Here is a 20,243-nt window from a genome sequence, read left to right as displayed (position 1 = left end):
GAAGGAAGGGAGGAAGGAAGGAAAGGAGGGAGGAAGGAAGGGAGGGAGGGAGGGAGGAAAGGAGAGAGGGAAGGGAGAGAGAGGGGAGGGAGAGAGGGATGGAGGAACGGAGATAATAGGAATGAAGGGAGGGAGGGAGATAGAAAGGGAGGGAGGGAGGGAGGGAGGGAGGGAGGAAGGAAGGAAGGAAGGAAGGAAGGAAGGAAGGAAGGAAAGAAAGAAAGAAAGAAAGAAAGAAAGAAAGAAAGAAAGAAAGAAAGAAAGAAAGAAAGAAAGAAAGGAAGGAAGGAAAGAAGGAAGGAAGGAAGGAAGAAGAAAGAAAGAAAGAAAGAAAGAAAGAAAGAAAGAAAGAAAGAAAGAAAGAAAGAAAGAAGGCTCCTTTGTGCGCTTCTCCTGCTCTTCTCCCTCCCAACACTTAGATCCTGAAGCACCTGCAGGAGCAGAGAGACAGCCAGTGTCTGCACATAGAGGAGTACCAGAACCTTGTGAAGGACCTGCGCATGGAGTTGGAAGCCGTGTCAGAGCAGAAGAAAAACATCATGAAGGGTAAAACAGGACTGCAGCCGTGGCTGAGGAGAGGAGGGAGCCTGGCCTCTGACGGGTAAGCAGTGTTGTCTTAACCTCACTAGACATGATGAAGCTGGAGCTGGACCTGCACGGGCTGCGGGAGGAGGCATCGGCGCACATCGAGAAGAAGGACAAGGAGGCGGCCACCCTGCAGCACCGGCTCTTTGACCTGCAGCAGCAGTTTGCAGAGACGCAGAAGCTGGCCCTGAAGAAGGACCAGGTGCCAGCACTCCCTGGGGCTTGACTGGAACAGCCAAGGGGACAAGTGTGAGGTCAGGGCCCAGGCAAGAGCATCTCTGCCTACCTTGGCTGTTGTGGGAGTCTCATGGGCACGCATTCAGTGAGACCAAGGGCTCCTTGGGCCAGGTGCCACTCAGAGAACTTCTTTGGTATTTCTAATAACAAGGGAGAACTGGGTATGAAGCTGGACATAGTGATATATGCCTGTAATCCCAGAATTTGGGAAGGTGAGGCAGGAAGATTACAAGTTCAAAGCCAGCCTAGGCTCTATAATGATTCTCTGTTGAAAAACAAATCACACACACACACACACAAATTCACAAGTATCTTTTGCAGATATAAATCAGAGAGTGTGAAATGTTAGTGGAGCCGTGCTGTAGCCTACGAGGTCTGTAGTCACTATTACAAATGTGTTCCTGGAAAAGCCTAGAACCAGAGCTGAGAACAGGAAGATGGTGAAACCAGGGTAAGACTTTATGGTCAGCGCCATTCAAACCCTGTACTCTCCTCAGCGCTATTAAAGATAATGCAGTTGATTTCCAGTCATCAAAACCTCTTGTTTTAAAATAAGGCTGAAACCCACCAGGAAAAATAGAAGCATCTAAAAAAGTGGAACAAAAAAAGCAAGGTTTCTATAGAGACATGGCTTTGTCATCAGTGTATTCATTCAGCACTCTGGAGTGCCTTTCGACACGCCCAATACTGTTCTGTGCACTAAAACACACGTCACAGAACACACAGCAGCCCCACCCTCACAGAGCTCACATCGTAGCATGGGGAGATGGGTACAGAGGGGGCCACATAATTAGCATGTGACCCTGATAGAGTGGTGGCAGAGACTGACAAATTCCCGAAACAGTTTGGTGGCTGGGTTGTGATGGAGGGCCTCTCTGATCGGGTGACCACAGGCAGAGACAGAACTGCCAGACGGGCCCCATGGTATAATGGCTAACACTCAGGGAGAGCTGAAGGCGTGGGTCTTGAGGAAGAGCAGTCCAGGCAGAGGGCGCAGCAAGCACAGAGACCCTCCAGATGCAGGAGAGTAGCTGAAGCTGAGACAGGGAGGGGTTCCTGGACACCAGGCCAAAGAGGCAGCCTAGGCAGGACCAGATCATGAGCCTCCTGAGATATGGCTGTAAAGACTTGAACCGTTTTCTAAGTAAGGCCAAAGCCAGCAGAGGATTTTGAACACAGGCAACTCTAGCTTATACTCTGAAAGGTTCTCTCTGGCCACTGCAGTGAGAATAGCCTGAGGGAGCCCAAAATGACTGCAAAGAGCACGGGCAGAAGGTTCTCGGGCCATCCCAGCGTGGCGTGCCAGCGGCTTGCGTGAAGACTCTGTCTAACCTCTGACTGGCTCAGCTGCGGTGCTTAGGCGTCTCCCAGCATCCCTTCTTTGACATCCACAGTTGCTCCAAGACAAGGATGAGAGGCTACATGAGCTCGAGAAGAAGCTGACACAGGTGCAGAGCACTTTCATGGAGAAAGAGATGGAGCTGGAGAAGTTACAGCGAACAACAAAAGACCTCGATACGAGTCTCCAGGAGGCAAAGCAGGACACTTCCAAAATGGATTGTGAGGCCCTGCGGGCCGAGGTCCAGAAACTGAAGGAAAGTCTTGATGAAGCCAAAGAGCAGCTGAAGCTGTCAGGTGAGACCCAGGCTCGCACTGCCCCACCACACTTCCAACCCTGTCTCTACAGACGCCCACATCCAAGATCTTTTTGTTGTTGTTGTTGTTTTTGTTTTTGTTTTTTTTTTTTTTCGAGACAGGGTTTCACTGTGTAGCTTTGCGCCTTTCCTGGATCTCGCTCTGTAGCCCAGGCTGGCCTTGAACTCACAGAGATCCGCCTGGCTCTGCCTCCCGAGTGCTGGGATTAAAGGCGTGCGCCACCACCGCCCAGGACACATCCAAGATCTTACTCCACACCCCACGACCTCATCTTGTGTCTCCCAGCAGTCTCTCAACTCTCCTGAACCTCCAAATCCACGGGCTCTCTGAAGCCCCTGCTACAGCCTCCCGCTCCCCACATTCCCTCAGCCACCTTAGGCGAATGCCCCGCACCACTCGGACAGCAGAGAGGATGGGGCTTTGCCACGGGCTTCCCGGCATCACATTTCGACTCTGTCTTCTCCGGGCCCTTCACCACACATTTTGTTTCTCCCTCCCTGGTTCTCAAGCCCACCTCCTCCCTTTTGCTTCCAGACACATTCTGCTCTGTAGCCTGTGCTGGGATCTTGCCCTCACCTCTCCGAGGAGACAGCTTTCTCAGCTCACCAATCTCTTCTTGCCTTGGGTTCAGAAGGGTTTCTTTGGGGATGATGACAATGCCCTTAACTTGGCTTAACTGGGCTTGAGCTCACTAAACCCCACTGCACTAGCCACCCTAAAGAGGTACCATCACCGCTGGGTGAAAAGAAAAGCTATCATTATGAAAAGAAATCCCTGGCGTGGCTCCTCTCTCCCCAGCTCTGCTCTGACAACTTTAGCCACCCACACCCGGTCCTCAGCTTTGCAGACACCGGCCCTCAATCCAACACAGACCTCACGATTGTTTCCTTTCCTCCATGCTCTGACCAGTCATCTGCCCTGCAAGCGTGGCCCCTACCCTCTCTCCTCTCGTTCTATACTCATCCTTTAGTGAACTTCCTCCTCCTGCAGCCATATTAGAGTCCCTCATCACTTTGTAGCTGTGGTCAGTCCTGCCCTGGAAGGACAGCATCCCTCCAGCACCCCATTTCATCCTCGCAGCTTTTCCAAAATGGAAAATAATCTCTTCCGTGTGTGTGTGTGTGTGTGTGTGTGTGTGTGTGTGTGTGTGTGTGTGTGTTTAATTTTCCTGTCTCCTTTCTACAAAACGTATGATCACTTCTCCAGTGATGCTATCTTTCTTCTGGTATACCAGGACACTTCAGGGAAGGAATGAGAGAACAGTGTTTAAAGAATACCTGTAGAGTGAGGAAACACACATCACCAAAACAATCCCCAATGACAGCAGGGCTTCTTCCCTCAGTGGAGGCAGGGGGATGAAAGGCTATTGCTGCAAGTCGTCTCTAATTGACTGCATCCCTGTTTGTTTGAGACAGTCACACCATGTAGCTCTGGCTGGTCTGGAACTCACTGTGTAGACCAGGTTGGTCCTGTGAAGCACTTCCTGTCTCAGCCTCTAAAATGCACCACCATGCCCAACTTGCATTGTGCTTTTCCTAATGTGCCCTTTCCCTGACATGGGTCTCTGCTTACTGCTTCAAGTCCAAATATTCCCTTCATGCTGTCAATCTTCTGAGCCGCTCTGATCTACCTTCTTGCTCACTGCAGCCTACCTTCTCTCCCATTTTCCATTCCAACTCAACCAAGCCCCTCCCATCCTTCACCCACATGCTCTCTCCACATTCCCTTCACAGCATATTTGTTCCAACGAGGCCCTCCCTAAAACACGTTCCTCCTCCTTCTAAGGCTGAATCCACTTTTCTCCCTCTTCACAAGTCCATCTACAGCTTTCACTGCTGAGTTCATGGGCAGTGTGAGTTTAACACTGCAGTGTTCTAAGGCAAGGATGTAGTTGGCAGTAGAACCTGTGCTTCGCATGTGCTTGGTCCCCGGCACCAAAAAAAATAAGTCAATAAATAACATTTCAGCGTTCTCTATAATGGATGGCTAATCATAGTGCTCACCAGACTAAATTCCTTGAGGACTGGGATTTGTCCCTAACAACAGAATTAGATGGAGGTACTGAGCAATTTCTACCAGTTTGTTTAATTTTAGTCAGGGAGAAATCCAAGGCTGAAGGGTAGTTGAAGACAATTTAGCAGAGTTCCTTCAGACCTATCATGGCATCAGGAGAGGCAAGGACAGGCTGGGAACTAAAGAATGTCACAGAATAAAAGACTTAGTCTCTAGTGAGTCCTGACTGAGAGTTTAATGTGCTGCCCCTCACATGGAGCCCTCCTTGGCTTCTTCAGATCAGAATCTAACCCGGTGTAAGGAGGAAGCACACCAGGCTGGAAGCAACCTAGAGGATGCTCATCGGAAAATCGAGAGCTGCCTTCTCCAGGACAAGCAGAAGACAGACGTCATCAAGGATCTGCAGGGTCAGGTGCAGAAGCTGCAGATGGAGTCCTCGGCAGCTGAAGAGGAGCGAAAGAGCAGCAGGTACTCCAGCCCCATCCCTGGACCACAGGTTGGCAGCTGCCCAGAGTGGGATAGTGACATGACAAGCCCTAGGGTGGGACCATCTCCACAACCCATTACCACAGGCCCTGAAACCCTTCCTGTGTCACCTTGCTGTAGGAAACGGATAGAGGAGCTGACCTCAGAACTCAAGGAGGACCAGAGGAGGATTACAAATTCAGACAAAGAGAAGTCGATGCTTCAGAAGACACTAAATGAAGATGAAAGAAAAATAAATGATTTGCTTGATTCTGTCAAAGCTTCTGAGCAAAAGGTAAGAGAGCACACCGGCAGCCGCCTTCCCTGTCTGTCCTGCCTGAGGCTAAGTGGGTCAGTCTTTATTAACTTTCTGGAACTTGTGTTAGACTGTTATGCCAGCCACTTGGGACCAGTTCCCATGACCCATCGTAAGCATTTTCAAGGGTTAAGTTTAAAAATAGCCAGAGGACAACATAGGTTGCTGTATTATTTGTTTTTCTGTTGCTATGATAAAACACCATCACCAAGGAAACTTGTAGAAGAACGAGTTTCTTTGGGATACATTGCAGAGGGTTTGAGTCCATGTTGGGGGCAGCGGCAGAAATTGGTCGGCATGCCAGCTAGAGCAGGATGCTGCAAGGTTGTATCTTGAGCCACAAGCACAAAGCAAGACTAGGTCAAGGCCTTAAATTCTCAAAGCCCAATCACTAGTGACATAGTCCCCTTAGCAAGGCCACACCTCCTAACCTCTGCCCCAAACAGTACCAACAACTGGGGACCAGGTGTTCAGATGCAGGAGCCCGAGAGGGACATTCTAGTTCAAACCACAGTTGGTTCATTTGTTTGCCATCAATGCTTGCCCACTGACCTATGTCCCCAGCCTCCTCTACAGCTCTTCTTCTGAAGATTGAAGAGCTGTCCCTGTCCATCAGTTGACAGTCTTTGATCTCTCGTGTATTCCTTTTGTATTCTTCTAAGATTCACTTTATTCAGAGGTTCTTATGTGAAGGGTTGGTCTAGTGGGCAAGAAGGTCGACATTATAGGAACTGGGCCAATAAATAAATTGGTTTAGTTAAACAAAGAAAGGTGTTACAGAGCACTAAAGCAGACGTTCCCACGAATATGCTGGGGGGGGGGGGCTAAGAAATAACCCTCACGCTTGTCTCCACCGGTCCCTGTGTAGAACTGTCGGGATTTCTTTTCCCACGTGTAATAGTCTAGGATAGTCTTGCAGCCCGGCCTTTTTTCTCCCTCAGCAAAGGGAGCTAACAAATACCAAAAACAAGCTGCAAGAGGAGCTCCAGGAGATGAAAGGGCTTCTGGAGGAGAAACGGGAACAGCTGAAGAGGAGCAAGGAACAGGAGAAGTCCCTGGAGGGAGAAACTGAGGCTCTGCGACAGGAAGCCAAAAAGAAAGAAAAGATGGTGAGGGGTGGAACTTGGAGAGACCAGACTGTGAATCCGGGGCCTAGAGGGTGGCGGGCAGCCCTGGGCGCTCCAAAGAGGATGGGGAGCAGGGAGCCAGGGAATAGGAGAGGGAGGCGGCCTGAGGGACCACAGGGAGGAGGTGAGGGGCAGGAAGGAGAGGTGTCTCCAGTGAAGCCCACTCTGGCGGTGGGGGTGGGCTTTACCTTCTAATGGGGGAACAGGCAAAAGAGCATTTGAGGAAGCTGGAGGAAGAGAAGGAGAACCTCCAGACGGAGCTGAATGCCTGTTCTTCACACCTGGAATCCTCCATCAACAAATACAACAATGCCCAGAAAACCATCCAAGAGCTCAACGTAGAGGTGAGGAGACAGCAACCCCAAAGAGGGGACCCCTGACTGCTCGTCTCGGGCTTGGCTGCCTATGCAGGTGGAGGCCCTGGCAGCTCATCTCTGTCTTTTAATGGGTGGAGGTGGCTACAGACCCTGGTGTCTGGGGGAGGGGGGTTCTTCCCTAAGTAACAGGTTTCATTTCGTAGTTGAAGAGCCCCCACTCCAAACTACCTGGAATTTTCCACCAAGTCTTCCAGCATTATAAATTAGACAAAGAATTGAGTGAATTAGTTGTTTGGAGCCTCTTGAGAGAGGATGTTCTCAAACGTAATTGCAAGGCACAAAAGGTGCCAGGAGAGGGTCATTTCCTTCAAGTTCACGTTTCATGATGCAGATGAAAGTCACGGGTGTGACAGAGTCTAGGAACCGTGCTGGAATTCAGCCATTCTCTTTACATACCTTCCATCTGCTTCACTCTTAACAAAGTATACATCACTGTGATCCCCCATTTACAAAGGAAAGAAAGGCCGAATCCCAGGGCCACTAATTAGTAAGTGATGGGACGAACCAGTGTTTGAACCTGGATCATCCGACTCTAATGCCTGTCCTTTTTCTCCAGCACACACAGTGATGCTTTCCCCAGTGGAATATATTATACCTTTCTGGACAAGAAAAAAAACATATAGTACTTAGAAGACAAGTCTCTTGAGCTACAAATGAAAACCTAGGCATCTCTTAATCTTTCATAATACAAAGAGATCTAAAATCGTATGACTATTCAAAGCTTAAGATGAGCACTTCCCAACAGCAGCTCGTGCCTCGCCGTGGTGATAGAAAAGAGACACGTCTGAGCTGATAGTAATGTGACCACTAGCCACATCTTGCCCCTGAGAACCGAGGAACTGACTTTGTACTTTTAATTAATATTAACTAATTGTAAGCTCAGACAGCACAGGTCTCGGGTACTGGCATTCTTGGAGTTTTAACCTCTGGAGTGGTAAATCTTGAGGCCTCAGTCATTTAGTCCCTGGGAACCCTCCTCCCATCGAAGGAATGAGTGCTGCTAAAATGTTCCGTATGAGCCTGATGTCAAAGGTTAGCCATGTAAATTTGGAAGTAAGAGCACCAATATCAGAATTTCTTTGCTCAAAAAGTAAGAGGGATTTGGTTTTTTGGCGTGTAAGCATATTCAACTTTTTAATGTTCAAGTTTTTAAAGAGCATTTCCTATACATGTGATAGATCCACTGAATCAATTGAAATAGCTCTTAGAAAAAGGCTGAGGTTTGCTTTCTAAACGTGTACTTCCTTTAATCAATATTCCATATTTTATTTTCAATTTTTGCTATTTGAAAATAAGGAAATGCATATTGAGGACTTTTCCACTTATTTGATTATTCCACTGTATCTTATTATATTTAAAATTAATGTAAAACCTCAGTCATTTGTATATATTAATTCTCTGAACATCTTAGTAAGCTTACTTACAAGTTGTAATAGTCTCTCAGTTTACTTTCACAAGGTGTGTGTTTGTGTATGTGTGTGTATACAGTGTTAGGAATCAAACCCCAGGCCTTTTACATGCTAGGCTCATGAACTTTTCTATTTTGAGACAAGGTCTCCCTGAGGCTGTCCTCAAACTCATGATCCTCCTGAGTCTACCTCCTGCATGCTGAGATTACAGGCATGCACCACATCACTCAGTTTATGGGTTATTTTTAGTAGGTAATTAAATCATTTGTAAACAACAAGTTTCCTAAATATTTCTTTGTAATGTTTGTCTTTGTTTTACTTTTCTTGCCTTGTCACATTGGACAGCATCTTCAATATGATGATGGACAGCAGCGGTAGCAGGCATCTTGTTCTTTGCTCCTACTGCATCTGCTTCAGTACCATGTGCCCTGTGGGCCTCTTGCTACCTTTATCTCGAGCTCCTTCAGTTTCTCAGTTACTAAGACGCTTGTCACTATAGGGTGTTGAATTCCAACAGGTGCCTCATTGTTTTTCTCTTAAGATAATAATACCGTCTTTCTACTTAACGCAATACTACGGTAAAAGTAATCACAGTTTTGGCTCATCTTTGTGTTTTCTAGTTTGAGTCCTGGTTGTGTATCAGTGTCTCTCTTTTAAATACATACTTAAAATAATCTAGAAAGTGAAATAAGGCCAGTACAACTGGAATGTATTGATAAAGACATTGATATATGATTAGACTGGAAAGGTAAGTAGAGGCAGACATCATGGCCTCTGTTAAAATCTGAGTTGTATTTCATGAACAATGGAAAGCTATTGATAGAATTTCCTCAGAGACAAGGCACACGGAACTCTGAAAATGGGCTGCGGGGAGAGGAAAGTGTAGATGTGGGGAGACGCGTTGGGAGGGTGTGCCGATTAGGGTGTTGCTGGGGAAGACTGGCTGATGGGCTGACTGTGGAGCCAAGCAAGGGGTCAAGGATGGCTTAGTGGCTACACGTTCTGAAGGGTTCCCTTCTGCTTCCAGACTAGAAACAGATCTCCATCCCGGACTTAGAGTCTACAGGGAGATGGCCCATTTTATCCATAATAATTCACATCCATATAGTGACATCCATTACAAAGCCTTTTTCCATGCATCATCCCATTTGGCCATCACAAACACTGTATGAAAAGTGTCGAAAGGTTCCCGGCCTGTGAAGAAAGAACTGAGGCCTGAGAAATAAGGGACAGACCCTGGACCTCCACCCAGATTTGTAGTTCCACATCTCAACTACCTTCAGCCACCCCGGCACGCTCACTGCCAAGTGTAAGACGCGGTGTTGTTTTACACACACTGCTGCCAGGGCCGTGTTCAGTAGACCACCTTGAACCAGACAATGTGTGAATCTCTAAATAAACAATGTAACTTTACAGCTAACCCAAAACTTAACATTTACTACATGGCTGTTGTGTGGCTATCGTGTGTTGTGCTCTAAGGTATAGCAACAAGGATGAAGCCATAACTAAAGTAAACACAAGGCTGGGTAAGTGAAAAGCTGTATCCTCTCTACTAGCCTGGCTGGCTTCCACTGTGTGTCCAGGTGCACACATGCATTCACGAACATGTGGATGAGTGCATTTGGAGATCAAAGGGCAACTCTCGGATGTATTTCCTCAGGTGTCATCTATCTTATTTCTCTTTTTGGACAGGGTCTCCCAGTGGCTGAGAAATCACCAAATAGGCTAGTCCGGTTTGAGTCCAGAGATCCACCTGTGGCTACCTCCCCAGCACTGGGACTAATTATAAGAGCACACTGCCAAACCCAGCATCCTTTTTTTTTTTTAATTCTATGTATATGTATGGTTTGCCTACATGTATGTCTGTATACCACATGCATGCAATGCCTGCAGAGACCAGAAGAGGGTATCAGATCCCCCAGGACTTGAGTTACAGATGGTTGTAAGCAACCTTGTGGTTGCTGGGAATTGAACCCAGGTCTCCTGAAAGAGCAGCCAATGCTCTTACCACTGAGCCATCTCTCCAGCCCCGAGACTCATCTTTTTTAAATAAGTTCTAGGGATCTAACTCAAGCCCTCACGAGCACTGTGTGAACTGGGCGATCTCCTTGGCCCAGACTGACGTCTTTGTATCTGTGAAACATATTCCATGTAGTTAGCGTGTCCTAGTGCTGTTTATGTTGGAGATATGGTAGCCAAAAAAGGGAAATATGGCTGGAGAGATACAGGGAAGTTTGGAAGGAACTCTGCAGTTCCTAACAGTGGGATGGAGATGTGAGCATGAACACAGATATTCAGCCGAGTATGACGGAGAGCCCAACTCTTGTCTGCCTCCTGCAGTCCTACATCTGCGGCCAGGAACAGCCGCAGTTGACAGTGATGTTCTTGTTCCCTAAAGATAGGCCGCCAGAAAGACGCCATCATGATTCTGCAGGCACAGCTGGATGCAGCTATACAGAAAGAGAAGAACTGCCTCCAGAACATGGTCAGTAAAGAAGCCTACGAAGAAGTTCTGCGCAAGTCAGGCAACTGCCAAGACGACCTGACACAAGCCCTGGAGAAGGTGAGGCCACACCTACTCTTCGCCAAGGAAGTAGTCCAAGAAATTCAGGGACTGTGAGTGGGCAGAAACCAATTCTTGTAAGACTGACAGTCCTCAGGGCATCTCGACCCTTGCCTAGACAGGGGTGTCTGCCCTACATTCTCTTAGCTTTCTATGCTGTTCTCCTTGCATTTGCTGTGGGGTGGCAGAGATGGCAATGTCTAACAAGTCTTCCCACTCACGGGTGATTCGGGGACATGGTCTGTCCGGGAAATTCATGCGTCATCTCTGCTGACCAGTGGATAGGAGTAGGAAGAAAGGAAATGAAAGGAGGGGATGAAAACCGGGGAAGGAGGTGCGGAAAGCCAACCACTGTCCCTCCCTACCCCTCTGGAACACCAGCACCACTGTGGGCAGAGGACCGGGAGGGCCTGGAACCTTCTGCACTAAGGACTCAGCAGACAAGGCCAACGGCCCTGGTGGCCACTCTAATGCCCAATGCCCTCTGTCTTTGCCGGAAGCTCACGCATACGACCTCCGAGACAAAGAGCCTGCAGCGCAGCTTGCAACAGGCCCAGGAGAGGAAAGCTCAGCTGGAAGATGAAATCATAGCTTATGAGGAAAGGATGAAAAAGCTCAACATGGAGTTAAAAAAACTGCAGGGCTTCCACCAGCAGAGTGAGCTAGAGGTGAGAGGCTGGTGGGGGTGGGGCTCCGGCCGCCTTCCTGTTAAGAGGTCCACAAGGTCACCTTTTGCATGCAGAATTATTTAGCGCTCAACCATACCCTTTGGCTACTGGGTTCACGCTCGCTCCACCTTCTCCTCTTCGGTAATGACAGGCAGGCAGGAAGGTCAGAGCAGGGGCGCCCTCTGCTGGTCACTGGAGATAAAAGGCACACACACTCCTACACGCCAAGCCAAGCTTCCCGCGTGGAGAGGGCACCCTCCTCCACCCCGCCTGGTCCTGCCCCGGCCCACCCCCCTCACTTTGCACTCCTGAGCAGGTGCACAACTTTGACAAGAAACTGGAGGAGATGAGCAACCAGGTGCTGCAGTGGCAGAAGCAGCACCAGAGTGACCTCAAGATGCTGGCGGCTAAGGAGTCGCAGCTCCGGGAGTTCCAGGAGGAGATGGCCACCCTGAAAGAGAGCCTCCTTGCGGATGAGAAGGAGGTGGGCACGGTTTGGATTCTGTCACTTGCTCTCCACCCTTCCTGACTGGGGAGTCATGGGGGATGCCAGGAACAAGGAAATACACACACACACACACACACACACACACACACACGCACACGCACACGCACATGCACACGCACACTCATGCATGCACGCATGCACACACACTGTTCTGCAGGAAGCAGAATCTGGATACTTCCAGCCACCTCTCGACTCACCTGTTTCCCTGTGGTTTCGCTGATAGAGAGACATTGACCAAGACTCTCAACAAGACTCGGGTACACAGCTGCCACTCACAACCCCTGGTTCACCCTCTTCTGGGCACATCCTGTCAGGTTTTGCCATCCAACTGCTTAAGTGGCCTTCGAGGTATGCCCCCACCTCCAGCAACCCAAGCAGTGCCATTCAGGGCATGAAGTCTTGGGACATCTTGGGGTGGCCACAGGGCCCTTGTTCAAATTTAAAAGAAGCACCTCTTTTTCCTGATTCTTGCATTTGTTATGACATCAGCTCAGAACACCATGTTAGAACAAGTCACTTCGCCATTAAGTCATTCTCAAGTCTGAGAGCCATTACTATAAGGGTCCAGGTCCACGGTGTCTGGGAGAAATGGTGTCTCTCGGGCACGGCACCGCCGTGTGGAATGAAGGTCCTGCCTGTGGCATCTCTGGCCTCAGGTTGGGTAGCAGAGTTGATTTTTTTTCCTCAGAAAGAAGAATCCAGATTTGGGGGAGGGAGATGGCAGTCGGTGTTCCCATCCCTTATAGTCTCATTTTCTTCTTGTCCGCAAAGCCGCCCCAGAGGGTAACAACAACCAAAGAGAACTGTAGGCTCCATCGAGACAACGATCAGATCATGTGCAACATGGAACAGTGGGCAAAGGAGCAGAAGTAAGTATTCCGGACAAAAGGAGGGCGGCTCCCAAGGCCGGGCCGAACCCAGAACCACCGCGACCAGTCACACACACCTGCCGAGAACTCACGCACACACAAGGGTTGCCAGTCAGAGGGGTCTCACCCCTCCAGGCAGGTTCGAAAAGCCTGTAGCACAGGGACAGGGCAGCATCCAATGCAAGGTACGCCTCACTGAGCACGCTTCCTCTTCCCAAGATGGGACCCAGCCTCATGTGGACCCCTTGAGCCCATTCCTTTGAAAATGTATGCGATCATCTGAATGTGAGTCCTCAGAAGGCTCCTGCTCAGGGACGAGGTGATGGGGGCCAAGGAACAAGCAGAAACCCTGCTGGGAAGGGCCAGTGCCCATCGATCAACTTCTCACCCATCTAGGGAAGAGCCATTTTTCCCGTGTGTTTTATTACAGGATCGCCAATGAGAAACTGGGAAACAAGCTGCGAGAACAGGTCAAATACATCGCCAAGCTTACCGGAGAAAAGGAGTAAGTTGTCTCCGTGCACTGCTGTCCCTTGGGACCACCCTTGGCTGATTGACATTCTGTACGGGGACTAGCCTCCGGGGGGCGGGGGGAGGAAAGATCTGGAAGGACCCTGAGACCTGAAACAGTTCCTAAGCAGCACCGGTATGTCACTTGACTACACTGAACCTTAATTCTCTCCCTCAACAGCAATTCAGTGAGCAGATGAAACCTCCACCTCCTTCCCCCACTCACCTCCTTGATGTTCAGAGGCAGAGAGCATTGAGAAGGGAGTGGGCACTGCAGGCAGGCTGTGGTAGGGACTGAGTGACTGTACTGGAGGGCCATGAACAAGGGAGTGTGGAAGCCATGACTCTCTGTGGAACAGCTCAAGGTGGAAAGTCCAGGTTAAAGGAGCTTCACTGCTCCTCAGGAAACTGGGGCTCCTGTACTTCGAGCCCCACTCTCCCTTGTGATCCTGCTTCACCACCTGGTCACAGGTCCATCCACCAAGAGTGAGGCATGGGACAACAGAAAGTCAGAGAACAGAGACCAAGAAACGACTGTCTAATTACAGGCTACTTCAGACAGGGCCTAGGATAGTGCTTCCCAAGCTTTTTCCAGGGACACACCATGTTTGACATTCTAGGAGGGTCTGGAGAGGGCTTGCTTGTGACAACATTGGCCAAGCAGCAGTTGCCTCAAACGCTGCTGTGAAGGCTGAGGGTGTCCATGTCTCTGCACACCTGGCATCCATTTGTGGCTCCCAGGAGCAAGCAAGCTCTGTCCTGGGCTTTGACCTTAAGCTGGACAATGAGTTGAAGGAGAGAACAGAACTGTGACATGGAGAATAAGACACCAAGAGCAGGAGGAGGCTGTGTGGGATGTGGAAGACAGCAGAGACACTGACAGAGACAGAGAGAAGACAGCAGAGACATGGACAGAGGAGAGGACAGAGAGCTAGGGAGTGGAGGCCATACCAGACCTGGCCTCCAGCCCAGTGGCACATGGACTGGGGGGCTACAGGAGAAGAGGCCAGATTTGCAGAAAGCAAGTGGGTAAAGCATGTGACCTGTAAGAGGCTGAGGATCCATCCTGTCATGTGATTGCCTCTAAAAAGGACCATGACACTTTCTAATGAAATAAAAAAAAATTTATGAAATATTTAACTAAAAAAACAGTTGTCATAATCTCAAAAGCTCCATACCCAGTGGCACAGGCCACCACAAGTTTAAGGCCTGCCTGGGCTATAGATCTAGTTCAAGGCCAGCCTGGGTAATTTAGTGAAATCTTGTGTCAAAATTTTTTAATTGGAAAAAAAAGGTCATGGACATAGTCTAGTGGTAGAATACCACTTGTATGATTTGAGCAAGACCCTAGGCACAATCCCTAGAACTGCCAAAAAATTATAAAGTAACAGGTAACTCCACATTTCCTTATATCTTACCAAGTTCCAGAAAGAGCCATTTCACCACGAACTCATTTGTGAATTTCCCTGGCCTTACCTTTTAATAATAAAGATGATGATGATCATAATAATAATAATAATAATAATAATAATAACACAACTAATGTTCTGTTATTCAGCACATGGGAAGCAGTGTGTGTGGTCAAAAGTTTTCTCAGGTCCCGCCCAGCCCCGGCAATCCAGACAAATCTCTCTCACCCGTGGTCCTGCAGCCGCTCAGTCCCAAGTAAACACACAGAGGCTTATATTATTTACAAACCTCATGGCCTGTAACTAAGAATTCTTGCTAGCTAGCTCTTATAACATACCCCATTTCTATGTGTCTATAAGTTGCCACGTGGCCGTGGCTTACCAGTCTGTTGGCATCTTGCTTCTCCTTTGGCGGCAGCTGGCGCAATGTGGTGAAATTTTATTCGTGCACCCCAAGTGTGTTTTGCACACGTTGACTTACTTAATCTTCCTAAGACCTCATGAGCTGAGAATACAGGCGCTCCTCAACTTAAGGTGGAGCCATGTCTGGATAAAACCATTGTAAGTTGGAAATATTATTCGGGCAAACTTTCACTTCATACCCATAATTTACCACATGTTGACCTGTAGAGCAGTGGCTGTGTCTGATTGGAAGTTGAAGTTCATGGACATTTCCCAGCATCTCCCAAGAAGCCTGGGCCAGATCTTGCCAGTTTGAGAAAAAAAAAAAAAGTCCAAATTCAAAGTACAGTTTCCTACTGAGTGTGTATCATTTTCACACCCTTATGAAGCCAAAAATGTTCTAAGTTGAAGTATCAAGCCAGGGTCTATCTGTAGTGATAGAGCCATTTGTAGAGAGATTAATCAGGAGGCCAAATGTCTTCCCCTGTCCCCATAGAGTTTTCCATCATCCACTGCTCTCAAGATTTGTTAGGAGAAATCCATAGGTTGATAATAGCTGCCATCTGTTGAGTCATGGAGAAGACACTAAATTATCTTTCCTCTGTCCTATATCCCTGCCTCTACCAACTCATCTGTAAAATGAGAAGGAACAATGTGGCCGTGTTCTCTACAGAGCCAGGAACCCTGTACTCTCTGCTCTTCAGAAAGGGGAACAGAGAGAACTAGGGTGTTGGCTTTGGGTGAGTGCATTTCCCACACAAAGAAAGCTATGAGCATACACAGTCAGAACTGTCCAGAGTAGCCTTCTGGTTCACCTATCAGATTTTCATCATTTTTCCAACTGAATCCTTCCGCAAACCCCAGACAAGGCAGACTTAATTGTCCCCATCAAAAACATAGACATGAGGCCCAGAACTGGCAGAGTGGGTCCTCTTCCTGGTCTTCCTCACCCCCAGGTCTGAGCCTCTTCCATGAGACACAGATGGGCTTCCACTTACACAGGGTGTATGTGAGAACCCAACTCTGAAGAGGTGGGCCCTCCTCACCCCGCTCCTGCGACACCCTCTGGGTTCTTTCCGGCAAGGAGCCACACATATCAAACAGACCAAATGGCCCCCTGCCCTCCTCACTTCCATCTCCTCCCACAGCCACCTCCACAGCGTCATGGTCCATCTGCAGCAGGAAAACAAAAAGCTGAAGAATGAGATAGAAGAGAAGAAAAGGGCGGGACACGCGAGGGTCTGTGGCAGGGCCCTAGGCCCAAGCAAACTGGAATCCTCCCAGAAGGGGAAACTATGCAGCTCACTAGGCTGGAGAGGACTACCCCAGGACACGACAACAAAAGTGGACATCAACAAATACATCGGGGTGCCCCCCTTCACGGGTACGTGTGCCACTTGCTCCTTGCTACTGTAATGTCTCCTTTCTTTGACCCATGAGCCAAAGCAGCAATAATGTGTGACCTCATTCTCCAAAAAGACACTGGATTAGAATTCATACAGGAATAAAACAGGTTACTAGAGACCTCCGTTCATAGTGCTCATTCCTTCCACACCTGTAGATGAAGAAGACAAATGACCGACCCTCAGATCTGAGAACTGGGTGATACCCCAGGACCTCACATCACAGACCTGTCTCCTCCCTTAACTCAGTCTCACTGTGAGGTGGAGGGGAAAGAGGGAAAGGAAGAATAGACTTCCTCCTTCTCTTATTGGCTGGACATCCCACAGGAGTACCCAGCCCTCCACTCAGCCCCAGCCTATGCCCTACTGTTCCTGCCACCTCTTTAGTCCATGAAACCCCAGAAGGGAGATGTCACTCTCCAACAGAGCTGTCTGGCCATGACGCTGGCCCTCAAGAAGTCACCCATTCATTTCTCCTCAAATTAAACCTTTGTTTCTTCCCTGTTTCCCCAGGCTCCTCATATTGCTAGAATCGGCTCCTCGCCCTAAGCACCATTCCTACACGTTTTCAGAGGACAGCAAGCTCCCACCCCTTCTTGACCGGATCGGCTCCTACAGTCATCTATCAAGGCCCTGCCTGGTTTGTCAGATGTTATTGCCTTACTGAGTTTGTCTACTCCCTGAACTGGAGTGAGCTGTGGTACCCACTCCCACCTCCAGGCCCAGACTCTGTAATAAAGACACGAACAACACAGCTCCCGGGAGCTCCTGGTGTCTGTGCACTGCCCATCCCAGAGACCTGCTCATCCCTGTGTTCTCCAGATGCCCAACATTCTGGTCTCTTTACTGCTGTGGGAGAAAGTCTTCGCAAAGCAAGCCTCTGGGTTACCTGGATTAGGTTTTTAAACCAAAAAGAGGGAATTAGTGCTCCCCCTTTTTAATCTCTGTCTGGAATTTTAAATAGAAAAAAAAAAATCTAGAAACCTTTTTTTTCCCCAAAAGGAAAACAATTCTAGGACCCAAAAGAAAGTACTAGAAATAAGTGATGCATTTTCCAAGTGGGCAAGGGTGGGCACACCATCTGCTTCCTCCCTGGCTGCCATATTACATTCCTCCTTTTAACAAGTTTACTTTTCCCCCCAGCCAGGACAATACAAGTAAAATTCCATTATAACAAACTCCAAGGACGGCTAAACTACTTTATTGTGGTAGGATTTTGTTAAGCGGAGTACATGTCTGGAATTTATATTTCCAGTCTATAGGAAATAGAGACAAATGGCTACCTGGGTAAACTAAGAGGAATAAATGGAAAAGCTTGCACTTCTGAGAGGGTGGGAAGAGGAAGGGAGAAGGCACACTGGTGGGCGATGATTCTCAGATGCTTTGCCTCCCTCCCAGCCAAATCAAGGCCAAGAAAACGCACTGCTAATCATGATGTAGAAGGATTAGTCTCCTGTGTGCAAAGAAGTGGGTACTGAGAGGCTCTGGAAACGTCTCTTGTGGTGTTTGATGGCCATCTGCTTAAAGTCTTCTGATTTTGTCCCCAACTTGGCTTAGATTAGCTTTTGTTTTCTAGAGAAAAGCAGAACTAAAAAGGAAAAACACCTGATACCAACAAGACCTGCATCCTAGTCTTAGGTACGGCCCCTATATTCAAACACAAGTTCAATATCCTTAAAGTCCACAGTCCAGTCTACTACAAAGACAGGATTATCTCCATATTTCAAGAAGATATTTCATATACGTCAGCCAAAATTGCAACCTCTGGACACTGCGTCACATAGTATTCAAAGCTGTCTTTCCCTCTCTGTGGAGGTGATTGTGTCCAATCAAAGCAGGGGTGCATGATGGGAAGCAAGGAGATAGAACACTTTACTATTTCACCCACTCAACCAGCCGTGAAAGCTCAGGCAGGCAGAAGACCTGTGTCGGCAGAGAGAATAGACTTAGAGAATGCTGGAGAAAGACGGGGAAGCTAAGTGTTCCTTGATACATAACCAAAGAAGTCAGTCTCTACAAAACCATTTACTATCTGATACTGAAAAGAAATGCTTGTGGAAACACATTTTGTAAAACCACAGCTGCGTGCTCAAAGCTCCCAGGTTTCCTCTGAGATCGAGAACCAGGATGCCCACTTGGACCCCTTGAATTTAGCACAGTTCTAGTCACTGCAGCCAGAGTGCTTAGGCAGGAAAAAGAAATAAAAGATTTCCAGATTAGAAAGGGGAGCTGGCAAGATGGCTCAGCAAGTGTAGCGGTTTAAACGAGAAGGTCCCCCCATAGGCTCAGATACTTGAACACTTTGTCTCTCTAGTCGCTGGTACTGTTTGGGGGGCGTTAGGAGGTGCAGTCTTGCTAGAGAAAGTGCATCACTTGGGGTGGGCTCTGAGAATCAATAACCTCATCCCACTTCCTGCTTGCCCTCTCTACTTCCCACTTACATTTAAAGACAAACTTCAGCTTCCTGCTCTTGCCAATATGCCTACCACTGGCTGCTAGACTTTCACCTCACTGTGATGGTCTTCTATCTCTCAGACAATATGCAGATGAATGAAGTTTTTATTTAATATCATATATAAAATTAATTCTATTACAAAGGGTAAACACAGATGACTGAGAACGAAGTCCCTGGTCCTTAGCAGGGATCTTCTATAGACTACACAGGAACCAGTGCTCTCACTCCAGCAAATCTGAAGTGGTAGGAGTTCACCTCAGGGTCGTGTCTAAACAGAGACCACAGGACATTTTTAGAAATGTTTCTGTCCACTAGAAAGAGAATCAGCCATCACCAGAGGAAGCCAGTAAGAACCAGTGATAAAGCTGCCCTACAAAGGAAAGTATCTGTAATTGTATGAAAACCTTGTAGACACAGGTCCAGCCCGAATCCCAGGCAGCAGCTTTAACACAAGTCACCTTCAGGAAGACCTGCAGGAGGCTATCCATGCTTCTCATGGCACCTGTGCCCTTGGCCAGGACTTTCTTACTTTTAAAGTAAGTTGCATCAGACCCGTAGTTCTAATATCCCGTTTTCTCATCTAAAGGAGCATGTAAAGGGGTTTGTGCCCATAGTGTCTGTTTATGAGTCATAAATCTATCAGTTAGAATCCATTCTTCCCATACTACTGTATCCTAAGCCTGAACCTGTGCATGGGTCCCCTACCAAGCCACCTTCTTCTGGACTTCCCACCCAGGGCCAAAATTAGGTTACCCAAGCAAGCAGGTGGAAGCCTCTAACAGCATGCACCTCTGTAAAGCCAACTCCCCTGGGAAGGCTAAACCAAGGCCCTGCTCCCTCCCTCCCATTAGTAGGCCCTCAAGGCCTCACCACTGCCTACCAGCCTCAGAAACAGCTGGGATTCAGAGCTTGGCCTGTCCTGCGCTGGATGCCCTGAGCCATTCTCAAGTCTCTACACCTAAGGGGCTCCCATTCAGTCAATCCCACCTCTAGAATTCCTGCCCATAAGCTAAGAAGCTGGCTCAGTACTGAAGTGCTCATCACATGAGAATGAAGACATGGGGTCAGATCCCCGGCGCCCATGAAAAAATAAGGAAGACACGTAATATCTCTGGCCCTCGTCACACATGCCCATGTGCATGCACACGCACTCATATACGCACATAAGCACATAAACATATGTACACACATACTCCACATACTCATGCCCCCATGAAAGCAACCCCATCAGCAGAATGTAGAGAGAGCAGAGCTAAGGTTCTAGAAAGATC

The 20,243-nt window shown here is 48.3% G+C and overlaps 1 protein-coding gene across 1 annotated transcript in view; it reads left to right on the top strand.

Moving 5' to 3' along the window:
• Pmfbp1 (polyamine modulated factor 1 binding protein 1) overlaps nucleotides 1-17,589 on the top strand; it is a 56,704-nt gene extending 39,115 nt beyond the window's left edge. The window contains exons 9-22 of the mRNA XM_052729506.1: nucleotides 420-546; nucleotides 630-787; nucleotides 2,217-2,457; nucleotides 4,770-4,959; nucleotides 5,098-5,251; nucleotides 6,214-6,381; nucleotides 6,606-6,743; nucleotides 10,584-10,748; nucleotides 11,249-11,416; nucleotides 11,733-11,900; nucleotides 12,696-12,793; nucleotides 13,224-13,298; nucleotides 16,263-16,498; nucleotides 17,031-17,589. Of these exons, the coding sequence (XP_052585466.1) occupies nucleotides 420-546; nucleotides 630-787; nucleotides 2,217-2,457; nucleotides 4,770-4,959; nucleotides 5,098-5,251; nucleotides 6,214-6,381; nucleotides 6,606-6,743; nucleotides 10,584-10,748; nucleotides 11,249-11,416; nucleotides 11,733-11,900; nucleotides 12,696-12,793; nucleotides 13,224-13,298; nucleotides 16,263-16,498; nucleotides 17,031-17,047 (2,103 nt within the window). The 3' untranslated portion in view covers nucleotides 17,048-17,589. The remainder of the gene's footprint in view (nucleotides 1-419; nucleotides 547-629; nucleotides 788-2,216; nucleotides 2,458-4,769; nucleotides 4,960-5,097; nucleotides 5,252-6,213; nucleotides 6,382-6,605; nucleotides 6,744-10,583; nucleotides 10,749-11,248; nucleotides 11,417-11,732; nucleotides 11,901-12,695; nucleotides 12,794-13,223; nucleotides 13,299-16,262; nucleotides 16,499-17,030) is intronic.
• Nucleotides 17,590-20,243: the final 2,654 nt, after the last annotated feature.

Source organism: Peromyscus californicus, unplaced genomic scaffold (assembly GCF_007827085.1).
Source record: "Peromyscus californicus insignis strain IS unplaced genomic scaffold, ASM782708v3 Scaffold_8__1_contigs__length_139910024, whole genome shotgun sequence".
Taxonomy (NCBI): Eukaryota; Metazoa; Chordata; class Mammalia; order Rodentia; family Cricetidae; genus Peromyscus; species Peromyscus californicus.
Note: the sequence above shows the minus strand (reverse complement) of the source record. Positions and strands in the feature narration are given on the sequence as shown.